This window comes from Aedes aegypti, chromosome 3 (assembly GCF_002204515.2).
Source record: "Aedes aegypti strain LVP_AGWG chromosome 3, AaegL5.0 Primary Assembly, whole genome shotgun sequence".
In the NCBI taxonomy this organism is placed as follows: Eukaryota; Metazoa; Arthropoda; class Insecta; order Diptera; family Culicidae; genus Aedes; species Aedes aegypti.
Genome location: NC_035109.1, coordinates 319,198,073 through 319,212,288, shown reverse-complemented (window position 1 = coordinate 319,212,288; position 14,216 = coordinate 319,198,073). Strand labels below are relative to the sequence as shown.

The 14,216-nt window shown below is 36.5% G+C and overlaps 1 protein-coding gene across 4 annotated transcripts in view; it reads left to right on the top strand.

Moving 5' to 3' along the window:
• The window catches only part of LOC5572708 (formin-J), a 41,006-nt gene that overhangs the window by 1,615 nt on the left and 25,175 nt on the right, over positions 1-14,216 (top strand). Inside the window, exons 3-5 of one of the 4 annotated variants that reach the window (XM_021851426.1) lie at positions 5,712-5,910; positions 9,828-10,357; positions 10,422-10,568. In XM_021851426.1, the coding sequence (XP_021707118.1) occupies positions 5,712-5,910; positions 9,828-10,357; positions 10,422-10,568 (876 nt within the window). Of the gene's footprint in view, positions 1-5,711; positions 5,911-9,827; positions 10,358-10,408; positions 10,616-14,216 lie in introns of those variants that run through there. The other 3 variants (XM_021851427.1, XM_021851428.1, XM_021851429.1) reach the window with 3 other exon arrangements.

Sequence of the window (14,216 nt, the reverse complement as noted above, 5' to 3'; positions counted from 1 at the left end):
GTTCTAAAAATTGTAGAGAATATCTTAGAAATGCTTGCGTGTCTATTCCACAGATTTCTTATATTTCTCGAGGAAATGCTTCAGAAATTCTGTTTCCGGAATACTTTTAAAGACTATTTCAGGGATCCCTCCAGAAATTCATCTAGAGACTTTTTTACCAATTCTCCAAGGAATTCGTTTAGAAATTTCTTCAGCGATTTCTCAAGGGATTCCTCGAGGCATTAGTTCCAAATTTTCTTCAGGAAATGATTACACACTTCAACGCTACTATTTCCACAAATATTACTTTAAAACATTTCCCAGAGGCTATCCCAAGATTTGCTCTAGAGATACTTCCACTTACTCGTTCTACCGATTGGTTTATGGTAAAAGCATCGGTTTCGGCTGTAAAGTTCACTAAATATCACTATCAATAATCCCATTGGCCAGTCTAAGAGAAAATGCCAATGAAAATTAAATGGGGTGCCCTATTTATACTACAAATATGTCAAATGGAAGCTTTCAATCCATATATATCCATACGAGTGATCTACTGAACTCGGAAGATTTCGGTAAAACGGTGTATAATCCATCATGGCTACAACTGGCGTAGGCTCGTAGCGAGTCACTTTTAGTGACTTGGTCACTTTTTTTTAAGCCAGTCACTTTTAAGGTGAAACTCCGTTGAATCCAAACATATTAGTATTGAAGTATATGTGTGCCTTCATGCACGTGTGCAAGTGAAAAACACATCATTAGACCTTGGTTGCCAGTCATTTTATTGTTTATTCAAGATATATGAAAACGACATAAGAAATATGCTATGCGCATCTATCGATTCTGACAACACTGTACAGTATAAGCATACAGCAACAGGTGCATCGAACAGCGCGCACTCGACTATCATTTAGAAAAATAAAAAAAACACTAAGAAGTCTCTTTTTTGAAGCCGTTTCAACTAAAGTCACTTTTTTCGTCAAAAAGTCACTTTTTGCAACCATTTTGAGCTACATTTTGGAAAGAAAATAACGTATCGGCCTTCTTTCAATTAAGGCTAAGTTTAAACTTAACTTCATGTTAGTATCAAAACTTTAATTCATGGTTTTCTTGTGAAAAAAAATCTCTTAAGAGAGTTTCACTCAATTTGTGACAGTATTTTAGTTATTATTAGTATAGTTTAACTTCATTGTTGTAAAATTAAAGGTTTAAATGTTTAGTATTCTGTTTAAAATCTCGTGCATTCTCATTTTATAGGAATTTTCAAATCTTTTGGTGTATTATTAGATGTTTGTCTTCTATAGTCGATCACTACGTCTTAAAATATGGACCCTAATTATTCTCTTTATTTTCGAAATTCGTTTTATTATCCAACCCAGCCTAGTATAAAGCACATTAGCTCTTTAAAATGGCACAAAATCTAGGTATTTAACACTAAAACGAAAAAAAAACTATATGAGAATATAAAAGTATACTTCTTAAGGCAGTCTTTATTTGCATGTATTTTTTATTTTTTCTTATGTATGTAAATAAGCATCTCCTAGGAATGTATATTATCAATTGTAAATTTTAAAAGTAAATTTTAAAATAACCTCTTTCCAAGTTTATTGAAAATGCATATATTCATGGATTAATGCATAATACAGCAATGCTTCAGAGAATTTATCGTTTCGAATGAATTACTAATGAAATCATGCATGCTTTCTTCAAAGAAATGTGGGGAGTTGGAAGCTCTTCTTGGCACTTTTGATTCACTTCGCAAGGAGGTTTTTAGAAAGCCACGGAGTTTATATTTGACAAGAATATGCGCGGTATCAAAATATTTTTAATTACATACGTTATGACAATTCAGCCGACTATACTGCCGTGAATCGCAAGTCAGTCCCATCGGTATTTTTGTCAAAATTGAGTTGAGTTCAGTTTCAACATATCTTTCAATGCTCTTTCAGCTGCTCTAATGAGATAATGCTATTTGTTCGAAAGAAATAGGAAAAAACAGCAAGTCAAATTGTTCCATGCAGAATAAATAAAATTGTAAGAATTTCCGTGCATCGCAAGTCAGTCCCATCTGTAAAAAATGGGCATTGAGTAGGCTGTAAAGTTTCCAAACTCGTTTTCCATACAAATATTCAAAACATTCCAAAAAATTGGAAAATTGACAAATTTTTATGAAACTTTCACAACTTGGTTTTCACTACAATATCTTTCCGAGAAAATATAGGGATGATCAAAACTCGGTTCTTTTTTGTTACATGGTGCAGAAATCTGTAGTGGGACTGATATGCGGTTACTTTTCATTATAAGACAATTTGACTTCAAATTTTCCGAACAAATAAAAACCCTGGGGTTGGAGTTATATTTTCCAGGGAGCGATGATTTTAATATTTGATCGCTGTATTTTATAGTGTTCATTAGAGCTTGCATGAATTTCAAAACAATTGGCATAGTTTTTATTACAATCAGATTACTTTTGTATTCTGATTTAGTGATCGTATTCAAACTACTGCATAATACGGTTATCATTCATTGAAATCATCTATACTCCAGGAACATATAATTTCAAGCTGGTGAGAAGATTACGAATTGAGGGTGGGTTATAAGCACAGTCAGACCCTTGTATGTGCAATGTGGGTCAGTATATGGGAAATGCCATTGACGGTTTGTAATCTTCTACGAGGTTTTCGAGACCCTACAGGGCGCGTGCACCGGGTTACGGATAGGAGCAAAGGGCGATCAGTAGCATCCACTTAAATAATAAGACAAAATGCCGTTCTTTAACTAGCTGATGTTATGTGATCTCCTATGGTGTTGTAGTACTATAAAGTATTTCACTCTCTGAGAATTCAGGCCTTGATACCGGGTACCCCCGTTTGACCACATTTAATCTGAACACTTTTTAATTCGTACCCCGCTAATTTGCACATCGTTCAGATTAAAAATGGTTTAAACGTCATTTAACTCATGGAAGGGCGTAAAGTGAAATGAAACCCTGTGAAACGGAACGCAGAATCAAAGCAAAACAGCGAAAGAGGTAACCAAAAACACGATTCTAGGGTGACTAGATGTTCAAATTAAAAATGAACCCCGATGGTTTGCATGAGGTACCGTTCAAATTAGCGGGGGTACACGGTATTAATTTTCCACTTTATAAATAGAATGAAATAATCATGCTCAATAAACACGAAGCACTTTCACTGTAGTAAAAAATCTGATTCATCAATTATCTAAATTTGACTAGGTTTTAAAGAAAATCAATGAGTGAAAGAACTACTTATTAAATAAGCCACATCAGCTAAGTCCATAAATATACAAATGTTGGGTATAGGGTCATGGCGACCGTTTGGTATGTATGGTAATAGTTGATTCTTATCTGATGGGGGTATTACAAGACCACGCAGACAATTTTGAAATAAATTATTTCCATACATCGGTCTTATTAACCGAAAGACTTAGCTATGCTGTTAAACCAATCCTTAGAAAATACTTATTAGTACCGTCATGTCACAAACGTAACGCAAGAGTGGGTGTGGTTGGGCTCTGCGTTACATTCATTGTTCGCGTTTGACAATGGGGACATTAAGGTCAATATGAACCGAGGTCAGGCTTCAGTTCTGTGGTAGCGCAGATCTGGAGAGTCGAACAGCCGCTCAGACTATAGGCTTGGTCGGTTGGTCACTCGTTGGTGAGCAGTCCATCAGGGTTTCGACGTGAGTGGTTGTCTGGTTCTTTAGGGTTGTTCTAGAAAATTCGAAAAAAATACCAAGTTGTTTTGTCACATTGGTTATTATAACCGCATAACAGTCACATTGAGATTCTAATTGAGTCTCGCAATGTTGTACAAGTTGTACAAGTTGTACAAAATATCAGCCTCAAAAAAGCATTTTTGAGTTCCTGGTAATTTTTAGAAATTTTAGTGTTCTCCCATACTGCCATAAAATGCATACTTGGTTCCATCTACTCAATGCCTACTTTTGTCGAATGTTTCAAATATGCAGTTATGGGCAGACAAAACTTGATTTTTAGGCATTCGGAAGACATTGAGGATTCTCATTTCTGTAACGACAAATAACAATTAATATATACATAATCTGACAAACAAATTTTTAATTTGGGATTATCATACAAATGACATGGGATTATCATACAAATGACATAACAATTAATATATACATAATCTGACAAACAAATTTTTAATTTGGGATTATCATACAAATGACATGACAGAGTACAACAACGGCATTCAACAAAACTTCAATACACCTAGTTTCGATGAATAGTTACGCAATGACTGATTGACTGCTTTTCTACTTGTTTCGCTACATAAGTTGATGTTTTTAATTTAACATCTCGTTGCTATTCTATTTTTTTTTTCAATTTATTAGATTTAATCAATAGTTTTCATGTATTTATTTTCAAATATTGTTTTTTCCTTACATATATATTTTTATATAGTAAAAATACTATTTCAATATTGAATCACTTTGCTCGTAGGCTCTAAAATAATCAATAGAATTGTTTGACTTACGGATTCATTACATTTTGCAGCATTATTAGCATTATTGTGTCAAGTCTATCCTATTTACCTAACACCCATACCAATCCTATTTTCCTTCTCCCATGGCGTGAGGGGTGTCTATACATCCCGAAAAAAGATGGACGTCATATTTGAATCTTTCCACACAAAACTGAAAAAGCAATAGATGACTCTTTTTCAGTGGTAGTAAAATCGATATCCTGAAGCAAATAAAGCACCCCGAAAGATGAACTAAACACAAAAAGTTATGCATTCACATTACGCTTGATTTCTAATCACCACTTTTTCAATTCAGTTTCCAAATTGCGAATAATTTACGTTTTTCATTATTAAATGTCATGCGTTTTGACAGATCTCGACTACCATTCTTCCATGCGGTTGTGTTGGAAGTTTGAGAAATTTGAGAATCCAGCGTAGCGAGATCAGTGAGTGGAATACAAACACCAGTGTTGCCGCTCGTTGACCAGTCAGAAAAACAGAATGTTCGAAAGGTTGTTGTCTGTAATTTTTGCCGCTGGCGCCAACTGTTAGCGTTTAAGAACGAAATAAACAGTCGTTACCCTATTGAAGAAATTTTATCAAATTCAATGTTTTTCACAGGTATCCAAACGACTATAATGCCAGATGGCGATTACGTCAAAAGACCGTTATGCCAAATAGCATTATGTCGAACAGCTATTATGCCAAATTGTATGCCAAACGGCGTTATGCTATGTGATCACTATATTCTTAACCTTCCAGTCGTCGCGTGGTTTGACATCGTCAGAACCACCGCGCTGCTGTTGTGAACGAAAAGCGAGGTTTTTTCAGCAGTGTTGTACAAAATACAACAGCGTGACGACTAAAGTGTTAAAACCTAAAATAATTATTTCTGCTCCACTTTTCGCTACCAGCCCTGGCGATGGGATCGGAAAATTTGTAAACCCCCTCCCTCGAATGAATCTTGCCCACTGTCCTGGTAAGCGAAGACGATCTTTTCTGATTGGTTCCGTTCGGGAAGTGATCTCCTTCGCAGTTTTGGGCGAACTTTTTTCTCGAACTAGTCGTGTTTTGCTGTCGGTCGGACATTGCGTATCAGAAAAATCTGCTTATAGCACCGCGCGCGCACATATTCTACCCAACCGAACTGCGTTTCGCTGATTGTATGAACTTCGTCGACTGGTCGGTGCTAATCGCCATCGTATACCATCTCTTGTTCAAGGTTCTGGTGGATTGGGCAACGGTTTCCGGAGCGGCCGCTGCAGTCGCCAATAATCAGCAACAAGGTCACTCGAATCCTCATCAATCGTCATCGGCGACAGGTGCTGCTGCAGCTGGAAGTGCTGGCAATCATCAGCAGAACTTTCTTCTGAAGCCGAGGAATAATCGAACACCGGGCGAAGGAACGTGTTACGAAATTGGTAAGTCAACTTGTTTTTTTCATCACACGAGAGGAAAGGGCCAGAAGATTTTTCACCTGCTCAGGAGGAAGTAAGCGAGCGCCCAGATTGAAGACATTTACGTCACGATTCGGCAAACTAATGATCCCACGCGTTAGTGAGTCGGTACGATCGCACATGTGCATAATTTTAGAACTCGAGTGGGCGATAGAATGGATGCGAAGAATTTCGATTCGGTTTCGCGGTTCTCGTGCAGCAGGGGAAAGACCTAGGATAAACTTTGAAGGCAGATAAAAGCAACGCGAGAAAAATGTTAGATTGCCACTGAACGCAGTTTGTTTTCGTTTTGGGCTGAGCATGGCCTTGGTAGCTCTAATTGCGATTAGAAATGAAAATGTCAAGCTCAGTCCCTTTATTACTGAAGGCTGACTTGTAGTATACATATGGAACGCATGAAGATTTTTTTTTGTTCAGGTTCCCTCATATATTTTTCGTTTGTTGAATCGCATAGCTAATTATCAGAAAAATGGACGTCAAAAACTCAGTAAATTTTAAACTATAGTTGAAAAATAATATGTGACCGAGTAGTATCTTCGTTTTTTTTTCTTTCGAAAAACGCGAACCGGACAGTCACTTTATTTTCAATAAGATAATTAAAGCGTGCGATGAATACGATAGAGACTCTGTATAATATTAGACATTTTAAAAAACGATCCAATGTTGCTCAGGATGTAGTATAATGCGTGCCATATCAAGATTTTAATAAGGCATGCTGGCCACATAGATCAAAATGTTCCTAATGTTATCCTGGTGATCCTTAACTAGGTCTAGGAGTTTTCTAACTGTATTCTGGAGAATCCTTACGGGATAATATGTTTTTATAGTGAGCTTCTGGGAATCTTCAGTGGAATCTTGAAAATGCTGAGTGAAATCTGGGTATTCATATCGGACATTAAAGGTTTCTAGCGGGATCCTTAAGAGATATAATTAGTTGCTTGAGACGCTATGCAAAATCTATCGATTCCTTGTAAATTCCTAAGGTCTCAGACGTCCTGTAAGTTTCTAGCGGAATTCTGTAATTTTCTAGTTGTATTCTGAACATTTCTAGCAAAATCTTGAGGATTCTGAATAGGTTTCCAGCGGAATATGGAAAATGCTATTCGTAGTCTGGGAAGTCCTTATGAACTATTGAGAATTTTCAGCAATATCGCAGCGGCATCTTAATCTCTGAGCAAAGTCCTTGAAATTCCTAGCAAGCTTTTGGGTTGACGTCAATTTCTATATGACTTCTTGGCAAGATCCAGTCGATTTCTAGCAAGCTACTTCAGATTGTTAGCGGATTACTGTGGATTATTTACGGACACCTGAAGATTCTTATCGGGCTGTAAGGGTTTCATATCGGGACCCTGAGAATATTTGTTGGATCCATATGGTTGGTTTATAATATGCAAGCTCAACTTCTAAAACTCATTTAAAATTGAAGTGATGAGAAGCTTATTTGTGTATTCTATGGAATTGAGGGCCACAGTTAAAGATGTTGAGCATTACTGTTCTATACAATTTTTCTCTGGGGGAATTTTCCATCTACATTTCTGTGGAAAATCCAAATAAATGTTTAGTCAATATTCTGTTTCGATAAATATTATAGTGTTTGTATTTTCTGATTTATCTCAGCTGCTTCTGTGTGCTTATCATTTTATATAAGATACCATACTATGAAAAGAACGTAATTTTGAAGAGCCATTTTCAATTGATCGAATATTGTCAAATTTGGCAGCAGAATCGATAACCATTAGACCACCAATCCCGTCATCGTAAAATTTGACGCTTGGACTTAAAAGACAAACTGTTATGTTATGTTCATTGTTCATTGAATAAGAAAAATCATTATGTTTTTTAACACACAGAACATTTTTGTTAATACGTTCCTAATGAAAAGTATGGTATTTCTGTATTCTTCAACTATTTTATGGGGTTGTCCAGTTCTAGAATAAATGTCACTTATGCGATTTTTGTTTGTTCACGGCCTTTGTATAAGGTACCGCGGGGCAAGTGGGTAAATGGGGTAAGTGAAAACAATTGATATTTCTGAGATTTTTCAGCCATTATTGCATAATAGAGTGAAAAATTGTTAACCTGTCAACTGTTACTCCGTAACAAGTTGGCAGCGTACAATCTTATTTTAATATTTTCAGTGGAAAAAAGTTGCGGAAAACAATTTCTTGTACCACTTCTTAGTTGTCCTCTGTGACAGTTTCAAACTGCAATAAAAAAAGTTTTAGAATTAATTCGACGTAGACCTAAAAATAACTAAATTTAAACACCGTCAATTTTCTTATCAGGTGGGGCAAGTGAAAAGTTTATCATTTGAGATTGAATTTGTGTTTTCTCTTTAAGTCGCCATAAGTAAACATGGTTCGCAATTATCATAGAAAAACATAACGTGCTGATAAATCAAGAAACACTATACTCAAGCGTTAAAAGCTATTAGAAATCATGGAACTTCTCTAAAAGATGTTGCCAAACATTGCAATATTAATATTACTTATGTTATTGTTCATTGGGAAGCCTTAACAAATGTTAAAGCTTATAGAAATCGTGGATCTAACTGTTTATTTTTGAATTGATTATTCAAAACGGTAAACTTTTCACTTGCCCCACTTTTGGGGCAAGTGAAAAGTAAGGAGACATATTTCAAAAACTTTTTCTGTATTTTTTTCTTTAATTTTTCATAAAAATCAATTTCAGCATGCTGCTGCTTATATTTGGTGGGAATCAAGCTAAAAAATATACACGACCTCATTTGTTTCAATTTAAAGTCTCTAGAATTTGAAGAATCTCAACTATGCGAATTCCATTACCATTACGGTACCTTACAAATAGTATGCATAAATCTTATAACACATCATTGGAGATACTTTAGCCATCAAAAGCGTGTTGAGCGTTTGTCACAATTTACATGACAGGTTCATAATTTTATAGCATAGCCCTCTCATACGGAAATCCGCTTCGAAATGGACCATTTGGAAGTCTGGCCATCATTTGGATCCATAATTATGATGTGATGACGTCCAAACAATATTCTTGAAATTGAAAAAAATGGGTTCCGTTTTTGGCAACTGAAAATTTTGATTCCCACCGTATTTGATATTGGAATAGCTTCAGCATGCGTTAAACAATGTCATGAAGTGTATAATATCTATTAAATTAAAAAAAAGTTATTATATTGTTGTCATGACAACGGTTGGAAATGTTACGTTCATGTATTTATTCCACAAAATATGAACAGTTTGTCACTGAAAGATTCGACATAAACTCGTGTTTGTTTTTAACATAACATAGAAACACATACATTTTTACCTATTTTTTATAATTGCAAAAATAAACTAAAGGTGTCGACTTACTATAGGTTCACGTTGTCTTTGGATACTAATAGGTGACTTTTTGAACTGAGTTTGCATGAATCGCATCACTTACCAAGGTGAATCCAGATCAGGTAGCTTTTAAATTTAAACCCTTCCCACCTATAAACTTCTTCCTGTGACAATCATGAAGATTCAGAGATGATCTTGGTCTCTAGTAACAATGGATGTCACACTATCAATCTTTCCGTTCCCCGATGACCGTAAGAACGTGGCCGACGTCATTGTTGACCTAATAATGTTTGGAGTTCTCGAAAGTGAAAATTCTCAAGCTACATCTGTTGATTCATTAAGCTTAGATTATTCTGGTCAATCACGAAGTAGCCACTACGAATTGTACGGTCATCAATGCTCATGCTCATGTAACTTTCCTAGTAAGATATAAAAACAGTGTTCAATGTGTCTTATGTGAGCAGGAATTATTTAAAATTTTCGCAGACGAATAAAAAGGATTATTAATTTGTCAAAGGATCGGCAAACTTCACGAAATTCTGTTTTCATTCAATTTCATTTCAGACAACCTCGCACTCCAAGATAACAGCCGTTACATCCCGGTGCGTCCGATCGTCCGCCGTAATTTGCTAAGTGAAAGCAGCGGTGTCGAACAGGGGGAATCTCACAACACGGCCGTAGGAGTGGTCATTCCTACGACACCCAATTCTGGCCTGCAAACATTCCGTTTGAACGACACAGGAAGCAATCCGTCAGCATCTAACATCAACAATCTGCTGAACAATTCCGGCAGCCAGAAGCACATTCTGAATCCGTTCCACCCGCAGCAGCATCAGCAGCAGCAGTCGCAGCCATCCATTCCGAACCTGCGAGCTTCACCGTTGAGTTCTCGGGTCCCGGACGGTGCATCACAGAATCAGTTGAATCTGAACAAGAACTCGAACCAACAGCAGCAGCAACTGCACGGAGCCGCAGTCGGTGGCGCCGTGGGCGGAGCCAATCTCTCCAAGGCAAACGTCGAGGACAAACTCCACCAAATTCAGGAGTACATTAAACTGACCACCAATCTGATCACCTCGGTGCAGCTGGACAACGTGAGTGTTTGATAGTTTTGACCGCTTTCACAAGTGCTTAAAGACAATTAGAGGGTTTCCACAGAAAACGAAGAATAAGAAGGAATCGCAGGCAGAGAGCGGCAGTAGCAGAACCCCCGTTCGGCACCAGTTTCCAATGGGTGACGAGAGTTGCTATTTTGTGCCGATCAACTCCACTAGCTTGGAGAGCGTACGGCAGAGCGATTCCGAGGTGCGTGCTGTATGTATGTGTGTGTGGCGTTTGGTGGCGTTTTGTGTGTAAGCATATTATCGCTAGCTAACAACCAACGATTAACAGGGCTAGGAAAGAATCTCCTGTTGCATGCAGTAATCGAAACTAATACAATGTGACTCACGAAGCCTCCGTATCTCCTGCCATTTCCTTCATATTCCTACTGTGATTCTATCTCCTATTCGTAGAGGGCACTGCTTTCACCTCAAGTCTGGTTAAAGTTACATTAAAACAAACAAACAACAACAAGTGGGTAAAAACTATCAAATGATATACCCCTTTCAAAATGCTTCACAATAATCAAAGTCACAGGTGTCATCCATTATTCGACAATCATGAACTGTTTCCATTTATGTTACTTTTATCTTAGGAATAATTAAAAAAGTATCGAATTTGTGTCCAGAGTTGACCCAATTCCACATTATCTATATTTTTGCTTAAGTTATTTTTCTTCTTCTTGACATTACGTGCTCACTGGGACAGAGCCTTCTTTTTGTGTTTACTGAGCACCTCCAGAGTTATTAACTGAGAGCGTTCTTTGCTTATGTTGCCCTTTTCGCATTCGTATATCGTGTGGAAAGTACAATGATACACTCAAAAAAATCCAAACGTCATTGTTACGTGAAAAATCACGTAGATTCATCCAAATTCATTTTGCCTTGACTTTACCTGACTAAGGTAATGATCACCTGACCAAATATAATCACAAAATTGAGACCCGGTAATTTCCACTGTGGTGAGCTAATCACTCTTACGTAAAAATCACGTTGACACTAATTCATTCTGACATGAGCTAGACTTTGTGTTCATTGTGCTCGTATATGAAGATGGTGCTCGTTAGTCAGTTAGTTTGCCGAATAATTTCTATCGCTCGATTTCAAGGTAAATATGGTTTAGATACAGAATAATCCTCTACTAATTGACAATTTAATTGATTAGGTATACATTTTGGCAATATTTTGCGAAACGGTAAGCATGCTTCCTGCAGGAAGACCTTTTCGCATACTTCAGGAACGTAACAGTTTTGGAATAATCTGGCAGCGGATGGATTGTTTTGTCAAAAGCAAATCGTGCATTTGTAAGTGATTTTTCTAATTTCCTAACTTTACAAATTGTTGTTTTACACTATTCTCCAGGAATGTTCGATTGCTACTGGACTATATCGTCGATCCTTGTACTGCGACTTGCAAGATCAAAGCACATATGGCAACAGGAAATAGAGCAGTGTTTTCATTCAGCTACCACCTACAATGCTATATTGAATAAAGTGATAGTATCATCCATGCTTTTAACTCTAATTTATTTCACTTCTCTGAAAATTGAAAAAAAAGCTTCCAAATGCCGATGCAGAACCAGGTGGCTTCTATTAAAATATGTTAATAATGTGTATTTGAACATCGTGTAGAATCAATTGGAAGACTGCGTATAAACTACGAAAAATTTCACGTAGCTGCTACGTGAAACTCCGGTGAAACGGATGAAGTTCATTAGTTCATGCGTTCATTCTATGTTACCTATGATCCACGTCAGTGCTACGTGAAAAGTGCGATGGAAAAAAACCACGTATGTTTTCACGTAGCAATGACGTGTGGATTATTTTGAGTGTACTCTATACCCAATGAAGGAAATTTCCATTACGAAAAAAATCTGTTCCGACCGGGAATCGAACCTCTACACCACTCGGCTAAGGAAGGCCATACGGTCAAAATATGTTCATTTATAAATTGTCCAAGCGTACCCTAGAACAATTCAACGATCTCATAAAGATGAATGTAAGGTACCGTGGGGCAAGTGGGTAATGGAATTCGCATAGTTGAAATTCTTCCAATTCTAGAGACTTTAAATTGAAACAAATGAGTTTGTGTATATTTTTTAGCTTGACTCCCACCATATATAAGCAGCATGCTGAAATTGATTTTTATGAAAAATTAAAGAAAAAAATACAGAAAAAGTTTTTGAAAAATGTCTCCTTACTTTTCACTTGCCCCAAAAGTGGGGCAAGTGAAAAGTTTACCGTTTTAAACAATAAATTCAAAAACAAACAGTTATATTCACGATTTCTATTAGCTGTAACACTTGTTAAGGCTTCCCAATGAACAATAACATAAGTAACATGTAAACAAAGAAAATTTTATTCTTTTCACTTCAATGTTCTTCTGTTCAGTTATGTTAGTTGAAATGATTCGACAACATTATAACTGCACCATTTCAATGTTAGTTCTCACATCGTGGGACAGCAATTGCATTTCTGATCTGTAGAATTTCCACCGCTGGTTATTTATTTTTAAGAAAATCGAATATGATGTTGGATAACTCTTCGGAAGACATAATTTCTTGGACCGGAATCCTTCAATTAAGTATTTACAACCTTTTTAATGTGGATAGACCTATACCCCATTTTTATGTTTTGAACTAGCTTTACATAGACATTCCACGAGATTTCCGTGTGTTCTCTAATATTGCAACTTTTCAGTTAACGTCTTCCTTTTAATTGACTGCCCGAAGTAGACATATTGATATTGTAATGTTTGGCAACATCTTTTAGAGAATTTCCATGATATCTAATAGCTTTTGACGCTTGAGTATAGTGTTTCTTGAATTATCAGCACGTTATGTTTTTCTATGATAATTGCGAACCATGTTTACTTATGGCTACTTAAGGAGAAAACACAAATTCAATCTCTAATGATAAACTTTTCACTTGCCCCACCTGATAAGAAAATTGACGGTGTTAAAATTTAGTTATTTTTAGGTCTACGTCGAATTAATTCCAAAACTTTTTTTATTGCAGTTTGAAACTGTCACAGAGGACAACTAAGAAGTGGTACAGGAAATTATTTTCCGCAACTTTTTTCCATTGAAAATATTAAAATAAGATTGTACGCCGCCAACTTGTTACGGAGTAACAGTTGACAGGTTAACAATTGTTCACTCTATTATGCAATAATGGCTGAAAAATCTCAGAAATCTCTTACCTATCGTAATGTTCTCAATGACTTCAAAGGTTTACGCATGAGTTTAAAACGTTAATTCACATATTCAATAGAATATATCAATTGTTTTCACTTACCCCATTTACCCACTTGCCCCGCGGTACCTTAAATGAATGAGTTTATGACTGTCGTATAGTAGATGACTCATACACGCAGCGAACTGGACTATCGAATTTCATACATTTTGCCTTATGAAAGGTGGAACGATTATTGCAATACGAGCGCTTATGTATCGTTTTAGCATCACTCCACATCAAGGCGTCGGTAGGCGCGTGGTGTACGCTCGGGCCTATCTATCGCAAGGTTCTTGATTAGATTCCAGGTTGCCGCGTAAACGTTTTTTTTTGTTTTCAAATTTTGGTTTCATAAGGCAAATTTATAAATTTCAACCCGATTTCTTGTGGCGAATTTTCATAAGGGGTTCCTATGTTTATCGATAGTCCATTTGCCTGAGTGTACGACCTTCATTATGAATACAGTGTATTAAAATCGATATATTATTCGATAGCTTTTTACCCACTTGTTTTTAAGCAATGCTCTCTACGAATATGAATTCGGTCACTACTGTATGTAAAAATCTATTTTCTTAGTATTCTCTGTTAACATGAAATTTCGTATTTGTTTCCCAAATATA